Source organism: Syngnathoides biaculeatus, chromosome 6, assembly GCF_019802595.1.
Source record: "Syngnathoides biaculeatus isolate LvHL_M chromosome 6, ASM1980259v1, whole genome shotgun sequence".
Lineage (NCBI taxonomy): Eukaryota > Metazoa > Chordata > Actinopteri > Syngnathiformes > Syngnathidae > Syngnathoides > Syngnathoides biaculeatus.
Window position 1 is genome coordinate 19,330,358 of NC_084645.1, and position 17,923 is coordinate 19,348,280.

The following is a 17,923-nucleotide window of genomic DNA, read 5'->3' on the forward strand; positions in this document are numbered from 1 at the left end:
ATTCATTCGTCGTTGTGTTCAATTATGTCGATAAGACCAACGAGAGAGGTGTAGATTGTTATTATTTTTGTTTTTGCAAACATGTGCACCTAACAATCACTTTGGGGGGGGGGGGGAGCAAGTGCAAACCGAGTACGTGAAACAAAGAAATAAAGATTCAGACGGATTCATTCTAGAGTACTAGGGGGAAAATTCTGTGGCAAAAAAAAAAAAAAAAAAAGCAGATTTTGAGGGACATGCATTGCATTTACACACGAGTATTATGTAGGTCCTTGAATACTTCTTCTTCACAGAACTTGGGGGGGTGGGGGTCGTATCGGGCTGCACCACGAGTGCCAAAATCTGTGTATTATTGACACCCATTAGAATTTTTGATTTTTTTTAGAAGTCATTTCCTGAATAGGTGGGGCTTGTCCCCCCCCCCCAAAAAAAAAAAAAAAAAACAAAAAGAAGGGATTTTTGTTGGGAAAAAAACGTAGGGGGGGGGGTGGAATACAAATTGGAGAAAAAATCTGAAAAAAGCATGAGGTTCTTCTGTTTTTGTAATAATTCTTGTTTCCGGGCGGGCTTATTCTTGTCACAACTGTTGTTGTCATTTTGCCGCTCACCGGCTGGCTCATCACTTTCTCTTTGTCATTTTATTTCTTGCACTATGATAAGTTGCAAGGTCGGCGGAATTTTTCCTTTCCATATACATTCGCACGCTGATGATGTTGCCGTCTTCTCAAATTCGTTTGGATTGCAAATGTATGCTCGCACTGACCACCCCCCGCCCCACTAAGACTCCGTAAGCAATGTCCCTTCCTTTTCCTGCCAGTTTCGACTCGGTCGGCGTCCCAAATTCTTCGTCACGTCACAAGGCGACGTTGCGACCGATGCGGCGTGGCATTATTGCACGCGGCTGCAGAATCTTCGATTGACTTCCACGCGAGCGCACATTGGAGTCCCGAAGTGCTTGAAAGCAGATGAAATGCTCCAAAAGGTCGTGACCTCGCGTGGCTTTCTGGGCCTTTTTCGAGCCGAACCGCCCGCAGAGTTTTGTTTCCGAAACGCAATTCTGTGCCCTCCACGAGACTTCACGTCAAGCGTTTTTCCTTCGGGATTCCAACATTTGAGCGCTTTGAGAAGAAACCCAAACAAAGTCCGACATTGAATGACATTTTTTTTTTAATCGAAGAGGAGAAAGACATTACGTGTACGTTTTTGGCCTCTTTAAGGCCCCCCCCCCCCCCCCCCCCAAAAAAAGGCAAACTGTACAACAAAAAGCCCAAGCATGTAGTATTTATATCAGGAGTACAAAAATACACATCTCAGTGACTTCAGATCCGTATAGAATAAATAAAGTTAAACGTGCATTTTTGAACCATAAAAAGGCACAGCAAACAGTCACTTAGTAGTCATATAAGGAATTCTTATTATTATCGTCGTTCTAAAGAAACTTATTTCAGCCGAGTCATTCAATGGAGCAATACGCTTGACAACATTCATTCATTCCAAATGTGAGATAACAGAGCGCACGAGTATACTTGAGGCAATAAATGTTCCTTCCTTCCTTCCTTCCTACAAATGAAAAGTGTCAACGCAATGTAAACAAGAAATACAAAATCCCATCAACTCTTTGCACCTTCGATTCCAAACGAACGGTCAACTTTCCATTTTGGGCCGAACGGAATCTTCTCGTTCCGGTCCGCCGAGATTCAAGGCCGCAAATGCTCGCTGCAAAACTAAGGCCAGCTAAAAGCTCATCCGAACAAAGCCGAGCTCGCGGACGTCCAATCCGAACGTGTCCCTCGCGTGACTGTCGTTTCGGACGTTCTGGGCCAGGGATTCTTTGTGAGGGCAAACGCAAATGTCATTCAAGAGGAAGTTCGCCAACCGTATCCGACGACATCCTGGCCGAAGCCGACCCATTTGAAGGTCAAGATGGAAGCACCGCTGGAAGAAAAGTGTCCGTCGTCACGCGTCCCTGCCGAAAGCGACGCAATGCCAAAAACACGAGACAAGATGGCCGCCTGCCTGTTCTGCAGGCTAACCTTTGAATTGCAACAACAATAATTTGCGTGAGTCTTTCATCGTCGTCATCATCATCATCATCGTCATCATCATCCACCCGAAAGGAATTTGCCAGAAGGAGAAGCGTCCAGGCGGTCACTTACGCAAACGCTGAGCGAAACACGTCGAGGCCTCGTTCTACAATGACTAAATATTCAATGGAATGTTTTAAATATATATATATATATATAGATATAGATTTAAAAAAAAAAAACTTACTCCTTTATTATTACATTAACCAATAGCCATTATATCATATTGTTGCTAAAAAGAGATCTCCAGCTTCCATTTAAATTTGCTTTCACAGCATCCATCCATTTTCTTAGCCGCTCATCCTCACAAGGGTCGCGGCGAGCGCCGGAGCCCGTCCCAGCTGTCGTCGAGCGGGAGGCGGGCTCCGCCTTGAACCGGTCGCCGGCCAATCGCAGGGCACGTGGAGACGGGGGCAATTGAGAGTGTCCAATGAATGTTGCGCGTTTTTGGGACGTGGGCCACGCAGGCACATGCAAACTCCACACAGGCTAGGCCGGGATTCGAACCCGGGTCCTCAGAACTGCGAGGTCAACGCTCTCAAATGTCAACGTTAGAATGGATGACGTCGCTGGGGAAAAAAGGTTCTTTTGGCCTTCTTGGTCCGACCAGGTCAATGTTGACAAAGCGAAGCAGCTTTACAGATGCCACGAGTGCTTCTGCAGGGAGGGGACACGCTGGCGGCCATTTTGCGCAACTCAAGCGCACTCCAGCGATTGTGATCCCGTCAGAAAAGCGTCACTCAACGGAACAATCCCTCGGCAAAGGTTGGAAGCCTCCCGACGACGTCGTCCTGTAAAAGCTCATTTTCGGAAGCTAAAATAGTCCAAAAGGTGTGGCACAAAGTTGTCATGCAAACGCATAAGAAAGGAAAGCGGGGACAGACGCTCGCTCGTGGCAAGATGGCAGCGAGAAGAACGACGAGCGACGATCGCCGCCAGACGCAAAGTCGCGCAATTCAATTTCAAGCAGGGAAGGAAGCCCCGCCCCCGGAACGTTCCGCAAACACATCGCGTTGGCTCCTCGTCCGACCACAAGCGGGCGCCGTGTTTGCTTGTTCGCCGGAACCAGTGTGCGATATATGCGATACGATTGGTTGTTATTTCAAACAAACAAACAAACAAAAAAAAGCTGCCTGACATCCTCCTGCTGAACTTTGGAGCCAAACTAAAGGTTTGATTTCGTCCTCGTTCCGGTCTAAAGATCAATCGTGGAGGCCTTGGCCAGGTCCTTCGTCCCCTGGAGGATTCTCTTCATGTGACCCACTTTGGAGATCCCCAGATCCTGAAAGAGCAAAAAAAAAAAAAAAAAAAAAAAAAAAAAGCCTCATTAATGATGAAACGGCAAAACAACGCACGGGACTCTCTCTCTTTCTCTTCTTGTTTTTCCAATTCCACTTTTACAGTTGACGACACAAATCCGTCAGTCCCGTTGGTCCGAGGACACTCGAGTATTTCCACCCTAACCCTATTTGCCTCACAGTTCCGGGGACCAGGGTTCAAATCCCGGCATATTCTCCCCGTGGCTGCCCGTCGGTGCGTATGTGCGTGCTGGCTGGCTGGCGACCGGTTCAGGGCGTGCCCCGCCTCTCGCCCGAAGATAGCTGGGATTGGTCTCCGGCACGTCACAACGGACTTGCTCGCCGCTGCTTCGATCTGATCTGACTTCCTGGTGCGTCGAGCCGACCCGCGACTGACGCAAACTCGAGAAAAGTGACAAAAGACCAAAGTAAGAAGTGGCGCAAAAAGGGAGGGGGCGGGGGGCGCTTTCAGTTTTGCCACGTTGCTTTCGAACCGCAGCGGGATTTGAACCAGCGACCCGGGAAGGGCGTGGAGGTTGCGAGCGTTTCTCCCGAGTCCGCCGTTACATCCGGATGGCGACGAGAGGGCATCGTGCAAATGGCCACCCGATTTATTGGCGAGCGCAGGCGGGACGACGTCGGAGGAGCTTCACCGACAGGTGCCCGGAAAAGACCGAATTCAATCGCCGCCGCCGAGGAACATTCAAAAGCGACTCGCTCGCGTCCCCGACCCATGTGCGCAAATCGAATTGGAGACGCGCTCGAGCGACGCACTGCGACGGGGTTTGCCCGCTGGCCCCGACGCGTCCACCCATAATTGATGCCGCCCCTCTAAAAAGGCTTCGGGAGTAGTTTGGCCAGCCGTGAGACGGCGACAAAGGACTTTCAGTGGGAAAGGAGCACATTTGTGAATGGTGAATACGCCAGCCAGTTCTGTACTTGCTACCTAAAGTCCAGTCGCGCTTTTTGCTGTAAAAGTTTTCGGGGCCACCGAGCCAAAGTCAAAGTTGCGCAAGCGGGCAGCCGGGAACAGCGCAGCACCGCAGAGCCATGCGACGGGACAGGAAGCCGGGAGGACCGAGAGAGAGAGAGAAGAGCGGCGTGCGTACCTTCAGGTCCCGCCTCTCCAGGTGCAGCAGCTCCGAGCCCCGAATGTCGTGACGGACGAAGGTGTCCCGGTACTCGCCCAGACTCAGCTGCTCCAGCCACGCGCCCACCTCGTCCGTGCCCCATCGCTCCGCTACACACGCGGCCACAAAGCAGAGCAAAGAGAGGCTCAGAGCGCCTCCCGGGATGTGCAAAACAAACGCAGCGCACACAAAAATGTCCTCGCGTACGCACGCCGAAGGAAATAGAAACCGAGGAACAGGGCGCAGGAAGGAGAAAGAGCAAGATCTGGCGTGGCTGGCAGGAAGGGGGGCGCATGCAAGCGACTTTCCGGCTCGGGGCGGGGACAAGGAGAGCCGCCGATCCAGATTTCCACCGCATCCGTCTTTCGACGTCCACTTTGCGTCGTTGGAAAAGCGGCCGACTGGACCAAAGTAGTTCCCTGACGCCGGACAAAAGTTAACTGATTCGGTCTTCCCCGCTCCTAAAAAGTATCCCACGAGCCCGGCGAGCGCTCTCACTTGTCGGCAGCAAACGGGATGGCCTAAATCCAACACAGAACATCCACATTTTTGCCACGGGGAACGTGAGGAAAGCCGAGCCGAGCCGAGCCGAGCCAATTCCGAGGTCCAAGCCGTTTGCTGGTTTAGCGACATATTTTCACACTACTTTCCCAACTCGATCCACCGGTTGACTTCGGTCTTAATTCTAGCGTCGCGACGGCGCCGGTTCTGTTCCCGGCTCAAGAGGCGCCCGTTTTCAGACGTCTACTCGAAGGCGCAAAGACAAACGGACCAGAGCAGCCGACATGACGTCCGACCTGCGCTTACTGCAGCCTCCGTAGCGCTCGGCAGATTGTCCGTTCCGGGGGGGTGTACGCGACGGACTGGACTGTGCAGGCAGACGAGCGTTTTTTTCGGAGACTGAGCCGACATCCGAGCAGGGATGCGGGTTTTGACACGGGCTCCAAATTTTGGAACCAATTCAGTGAAACTCTTTTGAGACCCCAACCTGAATGTCGCAGCAGGGCCAGGGAGACAAATTCCTCGTGTGTTGTCGCATACTCGGCCGTTCCCTTCAATTGCGATCGTCAACGGCGAGATCCACGTCGGCCTGTTTGGATGCGTTCGGCGCGCAAGAGGCCATCCGCGGATTTCCAATTGGAAAATGGTTCTCCCGTCGAGGGATCCATCCCGCGGCGTCGAGGCGCACCCGGCCGCGGAAAAGCCTCACCTGACTGCGGGCTGCCCTTTTTGGCCGCCTTCTCCTTCTTGAATTTGGGCACAATGCGAAAGACGCCGCCGCCGCCGCGACTGTTCCTCTTGCCGTAGGTCAGCGAGTGGTCCTGGTACACAAGCGGAGTCAAGCGACAGCCTTTCATGGAGCCGCCGGGCTCGCCCGAGACGTACCGCGAACGCACCTCGTTTGTACGCGATGCTCACCTCCTCGTCATTGGGCTGCAGGATGGGGTAGAGCCACGGAATCTCTCCGACTTTGCTCAGTTCCGACTCCAGACTCTGGAGGGCGGCGGAGAGCTGCTCCTCCTCCGCCGGCTCCAATTGCTACCGGAAAGAAGATGAAGAATTAGGGGGCGCTTGGGGGGGGGGTCGCTGCCGAGGCAAAACCGTCGGCCGAACTTGTAACCTACTGAATGAAAGCAAATTTGTTTGAGCGACCGGCGTCGTGCGCCATCCCGCTTGTTCCCGCCCTCCGCTTTGGCTGTGCCGCCTTTTTCATCGTGGAAAAAACACTTTGAAACCTTTACAAGAGCTTTGTTACAGTTCAGCAAGATTTGAAGAAACGTGAAAGACGTTTTGTGCTTGCTTTACTTTCCATATTTAGGATACCTATCACAATTTAGAGAGGGACGGGACGGTGGAACGACTGCCTCACAGCTCTGAGGACCGGGGGCCACGTTTGGATCTTCCCTCCAGTCCAGTTGAGGGTGCGGTCCGCATAGATAGATACCCCCAAAAATTTGGGGTGGCATGTCCACCATATTTGAAATGAGAACTTTTTGTAGAGTTGCTTAATAATTGCTGAAGTTTCGAGACACGAATCTTGTCTCTCCTTTTCAACATACGAAATGTTTTTTTTTTTTTTTTTTAGCTTTCTCTGCATCTTTTATTTGGTCAGTTAAAAAAAAAAAAAAATGGTAGGCAATTATCGATCACTACTTTTTCAAAACTTCCATTAGACTGCGGGAGTACCAGAGAGATCGGACCCACGAGGAGCGATTCGGTCTCGTTGTACAACGCCTTGACGGTGCCGGCCACCTCCATCGCTGCGTTCCTCGACAAACTCTGGAACGTAGAAGATGCAGGCAGGCGTGCGTTAGGAAACACGTTTGAGCTGAAGCTGAATTTGCAGAATGGAGTCTCTCAAAACAAAGAATTTAATTCAAGATTTTATGCAAAGAAAACAAAAAAAACCTCAAAGCTGTTTGTTGTGTATTTCCATTGACAACGAGCGTAGAACCACAAAGACTGATCGCCAGGGCTGGAATATGTGACTGTGAAATGCCAACCGTTCCAACTTCCTCGGGAGTTGACTTGTGTCTTGCTAACGGATGCTAATGCTAGCTCGGCCCCGGGACCGTTAGCCTGCGGCGAAGTCAAGATCCCGACGCTGATTTCAATCAAGCGGAGTCCGAGTCGGGGCTTCCTAAACTCCGCCAGAATGCAAAGCGTGAGACGCACCGGGCGAGGTTTACGGTAACGTTTGAGCTGGGCTACGGGACCGGACCGGCAGCGCACTTTTCGACACTTCAGACCACATCACCCTACGACGAATTCCTGCGTATTAGATCCCTCTGAAAATCCTCCCCCACCATCACTTAAGACCGTCGGTAGCGGGCCCGTTTCGACGGCGCCTGGATGTACTCACAGCCACTGTGCCGTGTTGCAGCAGGAAGTGGATGCACACGGTCACCGTGGAGAAAAAAAAGAAAACAGCATCCGGACAATCTCCAACCAGAAACCCTAACCCTATGAGCAGCTGCCGGAGGACAGAAATGTCGCCTTCAGAAGAGAGGCGTCAGGAAAGCCGAGGTCACTCTGAAGAGGAGAATCGATGACAATGGCAGGCGAGCGTGTACGGCAGTTCAACGCCGCGGCAACTGCACCCAGCAGCTGCTGAGCTGCCAGAGAAAGGTCACCTCTTCTTTGCTCGCGTCGAGGCTGAACTACCGGGAGCAGCGACCGCCCCCACGGTGAGAGTCCAACCCACGGCCACGGAGGCGGGACGGCTTTCAACCTGTCACTCACGCAGTCTGGAGTCCCATCCTGCCTGAAGACCTCCACTGGCATGCTAACCCTCCCCAAGAAACCAACCGCGACCAGCCTCAAGGACCACCGTCCGCCTGTGCCGATCAAGCCTTTTGAACTCTTTTGAAAGGTTTGTGGCCTCTCCGGACTCTCGGAATCTGTTGACGCGTAGTTTACGAGATCCTTCCACCAGCTAAAGAAAAGCCGTCGAATACCCGGAAGTGAAGCGTGCGCGCTAGACATCCGAGTGAGAGGGCCTACTTTGAAAGACGTGGGCTCTTTTTCGTACCTCGGGGAACTTGGGATGCGTTTTGTTGATGGCGTGCGACGCCGCGTTGACGGCGTGGGCCAACTCCTGCTCCAAGAGTCCGTTGCTCTTTGCGGCCTGGCATATGCTGCAATCGAAGGCGACGGTGAGACGGCGAGACGGCGGCCCACGTACGGACGACGTACCGCGTGATGAGCTCCTCTGCGGCGCGGGCGCACGAGCGCACGGCGGCAGCCTCGTCCTCGCCGGCCAGGTCGACGGAGTGTTGCGGGTAGAGGTGAGGCCGCGGAGGAGGCTTGTCGAACTTCAGCTTGTCCTCCCACGACTTGAGGGTGTTTTCGAAGGCCTGCGGGGACGAGGAGGGAAGGGTTAGGCGGCGGGTTCGGGGGCGAGCCGCTCCTCCGGGGTTCCTCACCCGGTCTCGAGTCAGCATCTGCGCTCGGTTCTTGTGCTGGATTTTGATGAGGCCGGGCGGCTGGATCCACGCTTCGCCGTCCACCTGGACGGGAACGCCCTCGTCGCCCAGGATGGTGATCTTCACTGTTCGGCACTGATTGGCAAAGCGGGCTTTAGGCAGCCGCCACACGCGCTGTACGTCACGCAGTCGCTGCTCCCGACCGCTCAATTTTGCACTCAACTACTCTGAAATCTGTCCATTTAATTGCCGCATTACCAAATCCTTGGTTTTTTTTTTTTGTTTTTTTTTTTTTTTGTTTGGGAATCTTTCTATGGCTGCTTTCCCGCTAGAGGGCAGAAGGCACATACTACGCAATTAAGCTCGGTGTCCAATCATACAGCAGAATCAAAATCGTTATTGCGGAATGCGTGCTAATGACGTGCTTGTTGTTTACACTTTGATAGCATTTTTTTCAGCTGCATGAAATGAAGCAATCCATTCTCAGCTTTGCGTTTTACGGCCGCAATTCCTCGGATGTGCCGATCTGGACCTGGGCCCGCGTTGAAACGTGTGGCGAGTGCCGTCACCTGCGCGATGCGGTGGTGCTGCAGCTTGATGACCCGCGAAACCGCCATCTGCATGCTCCCGAAGACCGCCACCACCTCCAGGATCTTGTCGTCAAACGACGGAGCACAGAAAATCTGCGGGGGGGGGGGGCACACACACACGCACGCACACACACACACGCACACACACACACCGACATCAGACGGCCAAATACCGAGAAGTCAATCGAACACGAGCCCGCCCTGAAGCCTGATAACGCACGGCTGAGCTCGAGTCCAAGACATTTGGGACCACTGCTTCACCACACATCTACCGAAGACCTACATACAGCCGACAACCTGCAGTAAGTGCTCGAAGCCTTTGGTAAATTCAGAGGACAAAGTGGACCGGTGGTTGTGTCCTTGACATTCTTGAGCAAAAAAAGCCGATCAGCTGATCAACCGATTCTGATTCTACAAGTTCAAATTTGCACTCGCGTCATGGAGTGCACCGAGGCGGAGCGGACGGCGGGCGTCTTCCCTTGTCCTTGGGTACGAGCTAGCATGCTAGCGGTTGTTCTGCCGAGGCTTCCTCGGCCATTCTCCTCGCGTGACACCCCGACGCCGTGTTACGCAATCGACTGGCCTGCCTTTAAGCCTGGAAAAAAAGACGAAGCCGCCTATCGGACTCACGTCATCCTCCTTGGTTCCGCCCCAGAAGTTGGTCCCTCCGGCGTAGCTGGGGATGTTCAAGACGGCGATCCCCTGCAGACTGGGCAGGGGGATGTACTGGCCGTCGCACTGGGAGAAATAAATGTGCAGGTTGATTTGATTTCACACAGAGCTCTTCAGGTTCTTTTGAGCGACGAACGGTGGCGGACGCCTGCCCCCTGCGCAGCAAGTGTCCTCCCGCCAGCGGGGGTGTGAGCGCAATTGCAAAGCGTCTGAGCACCGTGAAGGGTCCTGCGTGTCACCTCCAGCTGGACCTTCTGTTCCAGGTTCTTGTAGGTCCTCTGGAGGAGCTCCTTGGTTCCCAAGACGCCGTACCACATCATGTTCTTGGTGCGACTCCTGCCGAACGGAAGAAAGTTCTCTCTGAATACGAGAATCGTTTCTTTTTTTTTTTTTCTCTCCGCACGGCTCGCTTTTCGTCAGGGTAAGGAGACCCATTTTTGTTCGGAGGGCAGTGATTCTGCTACTCCTGAGAACAGGAAGTGACAAAAAGTCTCGAGTTGCGCGCGCGCACACACACACACCTGCATTTTTCTGGATGTTCCTCTCTCTTGTTGTTGAACTCCAAGGAGATCTTGGCATCCAGTCCGATGCCAAAGTAGTTGTTCATCACACATTTCTCCACGTAGCCGTCGCTGAGGAAGCAGCGGGAGGGCCGGTCGGTCAGCTCGCACGCACGCACGCACGCACGCACGCAAACGCCGGATGGGATTGGGTTCTTACAGGGAGTCCAGGTCTGGGTCGATGAAGGAGGTGGCACCCAAGGGGTCGATGTTGGCCAGCAGCATCTTGCTGATGATGGAACTTCCTGCGATGGAGGCCGCCAGACCGGCCCTCAGTCCTACACGCGTACACGGGAGGTCACTTCAAAGTTTTTTCTACCCGAGCTGGACCGTTCAGCTACTGTACGTTGACTTGACCGAGCGTACGCGAAAAGATATATACAGCATCTCGGACTTGTGAGACTTGACGTCAAAGTCGCTATCAAGTCAATAAAGGGAGGTCGACCTCTCGTGGCAGAAACAAGGCGGACCGTGAGCCGGGCGAGCGCGTACCGGGACAGATGATGCGCGTGTTGAGCACGGGCAGGTTCTCCTTGCTGGTGGTGAACGGCGTGATGCTGAAGGAGGCGTGCGACTGCGTGCTGCGACTTCCTCGCCTCTCTGTGGGAGAAAGGCACACACTTTGCGCTCGGCATTCCGCAAAATAGGTCCACACGGAAGTCAGCTGCCGGGCCTCCTGCCCCGTGACGCCGACGGAACCACAAAGTCCTTACTTTTGCCGGCCTCTCTGCAGTGCACGCTCATAATTTGAATATGACGGAAGAAGACCGTCGTTTGCTGAGTGACTTGCGTCCGCCGGCCCTGGCGGGTCTTTGTAAGTGAGCTCTGTTCTATTTACGTCAATTCCTGTCGGGGGGGCGTTTGTCACTTTCAGCTGGTTGCAAAATAAGAGGACGGACGGACGGACGGACGGACGGACGCAGCTGGAAGAAGACAAAAAGCCGTCCCGCGGGTTACTGGAATGTGATTTCGAAATTCTAATGCGACTTTCTCGCGCAATACGAGACGCACGTTATTATTTAAGATCGATCGTCTTCAGCGTCCCTTCCGTTTCATTTCAAAGAAATGAACGACTAAGTTATGAACAACATTTCCCGGGCATCCCGGCGAAAGCGTTGAAAGCTGAAAACGTACGGGACACAAAATGTGCGGCACTTTTTGCCGAGATCGCAATCTTTGATGTCGTCACAGAGAATCGGTCCTTGTTTATCGCTCCGGAAACCTCCGCAGTCAATCCAGGACAGTCTAAGAGAGGCGCTGGTATTGAATTGGTCCAGCCGAGGGCGCCCTCCCCACACGCGCGCCCGGCACGAGCCATGACGAGTGATCCCGACGCCTGGGGAAACCATTTGCAAAAAGCATCTTTTGTATAATTCTGACTTTCTTCAAGCCGATCGGTACCCTTTCTCGTCTTCAATGCTAACCTGGAGCCAATTGAGGGTCGAGTGTCTTGCTCAAGGACGCTGACCCGTGCGCTCGGCTGACCGCGGTGACGTTTCAGCAACGACGACGATCCCGCTCAGCTCGGCTCCTTGCGCCCCCGACCCCGTTCCGACGGTTCTCAACCTTTTTGACGAGCGGGAGGGAAGCTGTTGACGTGATTTTGGGCTCCCCCGAGATGACGCGAGCAACTTGTGCCTGACGAAGTCAGCGGTGACGATTGGCGGAGATGCCCCCCCCCCCCACAGAACAAACGCCGATCAGTTGCCGTCAATCCAAGATGACCTTCGACGTGCGTTTTCTTTCTCTTTTTTTCCGGTGGCCCAGAGTCTGTTTCCAGGTTTTCATCAACTGGGTCGTGCGAACACCATCAATTGGAAATACGTAAACAAAATCAAACCCTATTGAGGTCAACGAAGGTCTCGGTCACATCGTCTCAGTTGTACGCCGAGTTGTTCACAGAGCCCCTGTCGAGAAAAACCGCATTGGCCGTTGTGGCCGGGCTAAGGGATTGCCGACAACCGGGACCGCGGCCCGTGTTTCGGACAGATGAGGTCCACTGTGTCCCCCGTGGACCTCAAATGCAAAGCGGTCAGTCAGATTCGGGAAAGAAAACGGTCCACATCGCACCGAATGTTCCAAGAAATGAACGGCCACATCGTGCGTGTTTGTTAAACGCGGAAAAGCTGTTTTTGGAGGCGTGTGGTCAAATTTACGTACGCGCCAGCGCTTCCAGCTCCTTGGTGTCCTCGTCCTTTTCGCTGTCACGGTTCTCGTCCTCGCTGTCCTTGCGCGACTCCAGCGGGGACGTCGGCTCCGACTCGTCCGTGTTGGCGTTCTGCTCGTCCACCACTGGATGTGCAAAAGACCAAAATTGGACGCGTGCCGCAAGTTTGCACAAAATGGAAACGGGACGTCACGTCAATCGTCTGGGACAAAACACGTTCGGAACTCATTTGAGTGACGTGCAGTGACATCCGTTGAATCCATTCCAAACCAAACAAAAGAACATTTTCAATGGCGCTCGTCCCCACGCGAGCCAGTCGACTCTGGGCGAGAGGGCCGGTGCACCCTCAACTGGTCGCCAGCCGATCGCAGGCCACTTAGAAACGAGCAATCATTCGCACCTATGGGCAATTTGCAGTCAACCCTCCCTAAAAGCAGGTTTTGGGGATTTTGGGAGGAAAGCCGAGCCACTTACGGGCGAGCGTTTCAACTGTCAGTACAAAATATTTCTTGAACTAAAACTATTGGCGGATTCGTGTAGATGGGATCCAGCCCGGTGGCCAATCGCTAGCCTGCCTAGCCTATAAAACATCACCAGCTGTTCGCGTCGGTTGCATCTTTCTGGAACCCGTGGAGAAAATTCTCAAGACGACGACGACGACTACCCATTCTGGAAAAAAAGGTCGTATATGTGCACGGAGGCAGAACTGTTAACGGCGAGGAACGCTACACAAAGGTCTCTGGAGTCTGGAACGCGATGGGTTTTTTTTTGTTTTTTTTGTCAAGCCCTTCACCTTTGGCAACAGATTTGGAACTAGGAAGGCCCAGCACGGTTACCTGTCTCGGCCTGCCGGACGATCTGCCGCAAGGCTTTCTTCAGACTGTCGGCCCTCAGCGTCAGCTGCTGGCGACTTTTCAGAGCGCCATCGCCGTCGCCGCCTTTCTCCGTCTCCTCCTCTTCCATCTTCTCCTTCAACTCGGTCAGGCTCTCCTCGCTGGCAACCTCCTCATCGCCTCGCTGCTCCTCCTCCTCCTCCTCCTCCTCCACAATAGGAGGAGCGGCCAGGGGCGGCGGCGGCAGCGCCCGGCTTTCCGTGTCGAGCGCTCGGAGGAGGGAGTCCAGTTTCTCGTTGAGGACGGCGCACTGGCGAGGGCGGGGGGGGGGCCTCAAGTCATACACACGGGCAGGATGCCACCAACGCGCTGAGCGTTCCCCACGCACCTTCAGAGACACGCTGTCGCACGCCTCGGCACTCTCGCCGCTCTTTTCGTAGGCTTTCTCCACTTTGCTGACAAAATCCTTCACCGTTTGGCACAGATTCCTGAGAAAGACATCAGTGAAAATGAAAGCCACTCTGATCTGCTTTTCAAACCGGGAAGCGATCGACGTTTCCGAGACGGGGACGAGTCAAAGTCACCATTTCGTCGCAAGGAAAAGGATGGATTTCGAATCTTAGCACAAATCACGAATCAGCGGCAAAATGTTGACTGGCATCTTCCAACATTAGCCTTTCGAAAAAAATGCCCTCGAGAAGTTGGTCATTTTTACAAAAATATACGCAAGGACACTAAGTTGGGCTGCATCGCTTCGACAAAACCGAGCTCGTACTTTGGGATTTGGCGCCGTCTTCTGAATGTATATTCTTTGCACAGCAGCCGTCCTTCATTTCTTTGTTTTGGTTTATGATTTCCTGAAAAAGGGTTCGGGTTAGGTTTGATTTGAATCCCATTCAAATGTAGTGAAATGTGTTTGGGCCGTTCTCCAAAGAACAAAAATGTATCGGGCATTTGAGCACAATTGTGCATTTGCTCATTGACTCAATTTCAAAATAAGAGCGTGTAAATGGAAAGAACATCATTATGTGCGCGACTCAAGTGCTTAACTTTCAAAGTACAGCTCATCCTTCACCGTTTGATCATACGTGCGGCAGTCAAATCATGCGTTGTAAAAACGCGTTATACACGGGTACGAAGGCTTTCCGGCATTCGGAGGGTGCGCGTCATACACAAGCAATGACGCTCGTCAATCTTGGGTCTTTTGACTTCCTAGTTGCCTTAGAAAAGGTCGACATTTAACCAGATTGCTCGTCAACGGCAACCTTCAGTTAAAAAAAAAAACGCTTCAAGATTTGAAAGGTCCCCTCAAAACTGCGCACGCCCGTTTTGAGTTTGCGAGTCGACCCCCAAGTGGGCGACTCACTCACTTTGCAGAGGAGACGACCACAGAGCGCTGCTCCGACTTGAGGATCTTGGCGAGATGAGATGCCACCGAATCTTCGTAGGCCGAAAGGTCAAACTGGAGCCAACGTACACGGCGGTTAGCGCGGCTTTCGTCGGCCCGTCGGAACTGGCCGGGCCCTACCTGCCGGCCGTCGGGCGCGTCGGGACGGCCGTGCCGGGGCGGGATCTTGATCTCGTAGGTCATGATGCTCCAGCGGTCCAGCATCTTGGTGCTGGCGCGCTCTAACTTCTCCAGGGTCTGCGGCAGCTGCGTGTCGTCGTCGCACGACGGGCCCCAGCCCAGCACGCGCGCCAGGTCGTTGCCCGTGCCCAGCGGCAGCACCCCCAGCTGGCACTGCAAGGAAACGTTGGCTACTCGGGCGCTAACCTCCAGCGCAAATGTTTGCAGATGCCGACAAAACGCCCGAGAGAGCCGTTTGCATTTGGCTAATTCCATCGTCTGGCCCCACAGCGTCGCATCGGGCAAACCGGGGGCCGGGAGTTCGTATCTCCCCGGGAGAAGACGAGCGTCCATCCGAGACGCCGACAGAAATTGTCCGCTCACCTGCTTGTGGAGGTTGAGTTTGTCGATCTCCGACAGCACCCAGCCCACGCTGCCGTCGCCTCCGCACACCAGGATTCGGAAGTTGTCAAACTTGTGAAACAGGCGCAGACTGACAGCACGACCGCACGTGACATACACGCGCACCCGTCAGTGACGCGGCATTAGCCACGAGAGCCGTCCGGAGCTGGAATCGGGCTCACCCGAGGTGGGGGCCGGCGTTGACCAGGTCGAAGACTTGCGCCGGGTTGAGCAGCTGCTTGAAGCGCCGCAGGAACTTGACTCCTTGGTTGTCCCCGCTTTTGGAGTTGACGAAGACCAGCAGGGGACTGGCGCAGGACGGGGGGCAGGTGGCCTTCCAGAAGCCTGGTGGCAAAACCGTGCCAGACCACCTTCAAACGACTGAACTGTTTGCATTGCCGCCGCGTGAAGCTTTGCCCGAGGGCGGGGCACGGCAGGGGGTCCGCCGTCCGTTGTGTGTATTTTTCTCCCCAACGGTCTCGTCCGCAGAGAAAACCTTTTTTCTCTCTTGATTTGGCATGTCAGTAAAAACGGCATTTTGTTGTCAACCGGATCAGTTCAGTACCGTATTTTCTGGAGTAGAAGGCGCATCGAGTAGAGGCTGGGGTCACGTTAGATGGAGCTGCACCCAAGGCTCAACATTGATCCACACGTAAGGCGCACCGTCGGCTTCTGACAAAATGGAAGGCTTTTAGGTGCGCCTTATGGTGCGGAAAATACGCGACATTGCCAAAAGTATTGGCTCACCTGCCTTAAACTGGGATACTGAGCCCAATCCCGTTTTGGCTAGTTTGCTTTTGGGCCAATATGAAAAAGTTTGCCTGAAATGAGAAGAACGCCGGCCCACGACGAGCAACCGAGGCGGAGGGAGGCCGGAACCGAGTGGCTCGCCCGCTTCCGAAGGATTCCCGCTCCACTTGTGACAGATTCATTCAAACGCTGACTATTTTGGATCCATTTCTTCCATTTGTACCGGGACCGTGCAAGCATTTTGCATCTCGGAGACGGCACGAGAGCGGCTCATAGCGGTAGCGTTGGAAGCACGCCCGCGGGTCGTATTGAGCTCCGAAATCCGGCCAGAACAGAACTAAACGGACGCGATTTGCCGCTCGGACTTTGGCCGGCGACGTTTGAGCCGGGATGGCGCGCGTGCTTAGGCCTACCGTCCGAGTCGATGCTGTTGAGGGCCGTCGGGGGGATGATGGAGACTTTGCACTGACCGAGTGGACACTTGCGGGAGTACACGTCCATGCAGGCCGTGTGCACCTGCAAACGCGCACTCGACTTGAGAAAGAAAGTATTTGAAGAGCTTTGATTTGCGACGTCGTGCTCGCTCACCATGGCTTTGCACCAGAGGCAGCGCCAGTCCTGCAGCCGCAACACACTTCCGCATGTCTTGTCGCACACGGCGCACTTGGCGCTGACGGGCAGGTTGCCCTCCAGCCACTGGTGAGGCATCGCGATCTGTCGGACGCACGTAGGCACCTGCTACTACTCGACCTCTTATTGTGCGGACTCGGCACGACGCACCCACCCCGTCCTCGTCCTCGATGATGTCCTTGCCGACGGAGGCCAGCGTGGTCCATTTGCAGTTGTTGGTGGCTCGAACGGCGCAGCGTTTGTGGGCCTTGAACTTGCAGACTGAAAAGCGCAAGCGCAGAAAAGATCACTCGCAAATATTCCGCAGAGTCAAATCTGCCACGCGGACTCGTCTCCGGGTGGCCCGCGATCGGTCCCTTGTGAGGATAAGCGGCCCGTCAAATGGACGGAGCCGTGAAGAAGAGCTTCATTATTGTGGTTGGACTTTGCAGCACTGCACTGAATCAATTTTTGGTTGGGTTTTTTTTTTTTTTGGCAAGCTCGCTCGCTCTTTCTTTCTTTCTTTCGAACTGATTTCGGGCGATTTTCCACGGCCGAATCCCAGATGAGGTCCCCTTTATTGATGAAACGTTCCAAACACCTACCAAGAACATCTCGTCTTGTGATTTATTTTTTAGACAATCTTGTTTGAAGCTCATTTTTCACTGAGAGCTTGAAACAAGTGAAATGACTTTTTTCGGTAACGACTCAGATTATTTTTGGAGACTTTGAACGAGGACTGAGACAAATATTCTTGGTGAGATTTTTCAATGTAGTCCAAAGCGAATGGAAGTAAAATTGAACGGGATCCAATGGAAAGTACGTTCAAAATTCAGACCCTTTTTTTTTTTTTTTACCAGGAAGCCAAAATGATCAAACTTTTGCTGTTGAGAGTTTGAATTCCTCATGCGTGCACGAGGTGAGCAAAGGAGCTGCAATGAACTTGAACGGACATTTGCCCTCGGCTCCCGTCCTCCGCCGTTAGAAACGTCGTCGACATTTCCCATCCGGATCATTACGACGGCAACACTGAGCGCGCGCGCGCGCGAGTCTCGGACGGATTGGGATTGTGCCGAAAGACGATCCGTGTTTGAGTGCGTGAGCTGAGCATCGAGACAACGCGCACAACATCAAACTTGGTTGTTTTTGTAGACAAGCCAGTTTGCGGCTACGGCGCAACCAATCGATCATCCACGAATGGAAAGGAAACCCGAGTCGTTTACTGACTTCCTGCCACTCGCGCTCGGATGCTACACGACTGATTCAGGGGGAAAATAGTCAAAGGACACCACTTATGCACTTGTGGTGAGCAGCCGTTCTGGGGCTCCACGCTAA

The 17,923-nt window shown here is 53.6% G+C and overlaps 1 protein-coding gene across 7 annotated transcripts in view; it reads right to left on the reverse strand.

The window, feature by feature from the left end:
• Positions 1-1,237: 1,237 nt before the first annotated feature.
• Positions 1,238-17,923, reverse strand: part of dgkh (diacylglycerol kinase, eta) — a 36,071-nt gene continuing 19,385 nt past the window's right edge. Inside the window, exons 7-30 of one of the 7 annotated variants that reach the window (XM_061823972.1) lie at positions 16,764-16,870; positions 16,568-16,693; positions 16,393-16,495; positions 15,412-15,574; positions 15,212-15,320; positions 14,789-15,001; positions 14,631-14,722; positions 13,649-13,748; positions 13,264-13,570; positions 12,421-12,552; positions 10,753-10,860; positions 10,421-10,538; positions 10,222-10,332; positions 9,940-10,036; positions 9,659-9,766; positions 9,008-9,121; positions 8,439-8,573; positions 8,209-8,369; positions 8,045-8,150; positions 6,700-6,792; positions 5,932-6,051; positions 5,723-5,834; positions 4,492-4,622; positions 1,238-3,366 (exon numbers count right to left, since the gene is read on the reverse strand). In XM_061823972.1, the coding sequence (XP_061679956.1) occupies positions 3,280-3,366; positions 4,492-4,622; positions 5,723-5,834; positions 5,932-6,051; positions 6,700-6,792; positions 8,045-8,150; positions 8,209-8,369; positions 8,439-8,573; positions 9,008-9,121; positions 9,659-9,766; positions 9,940-10,036; positions 10,222-10,332; positions 10,421-10,538; positions 10,753-10,860; positions 12,421-12,552; positions 13,264-13,570; positions 13,649-13,748; positions 14,631-14,722; positions 14,789-15,001; positions 15,212-15,320; positions 15,412-15,574; positions 16,393-16,495; positions 16,568-16,693; positions 16,764-16,870 (3,053 nt within the window). In that variant the 3' untranslated portion in view covers positions 1,238-3,279. Of the gene's footprint in view, positions 3,367-4,491; positions 4,623-5,722; positions 5,835-5,909; positions 6,052-6,699; positions 6,793-8,044; positions 8,151-8,208; positions 8,370-8,438; positions 8,574-9,007; positions 9,122-9,658; positions 9,767-9,939; positions 10,037-10,221; positions 10,333-10,420; positions 10,539-10,752; positions 10,861-12,420; positions 12,553-13,263; positions 13,571-13,648; positions 13,749-14,630; positions 15,002-15,211; positions 15,321-15,411; positions 15,575-16,392; positions 16,496-16,567; positions 16,694-16,763; positions 16,871-17,923 lie in introns of all 7 variants that reach the window. The other 6 variants (XM_061823969.1, XM_061823973.1, XM_061823968.1 and 3 more) reach the window with 6 other exon arrangements.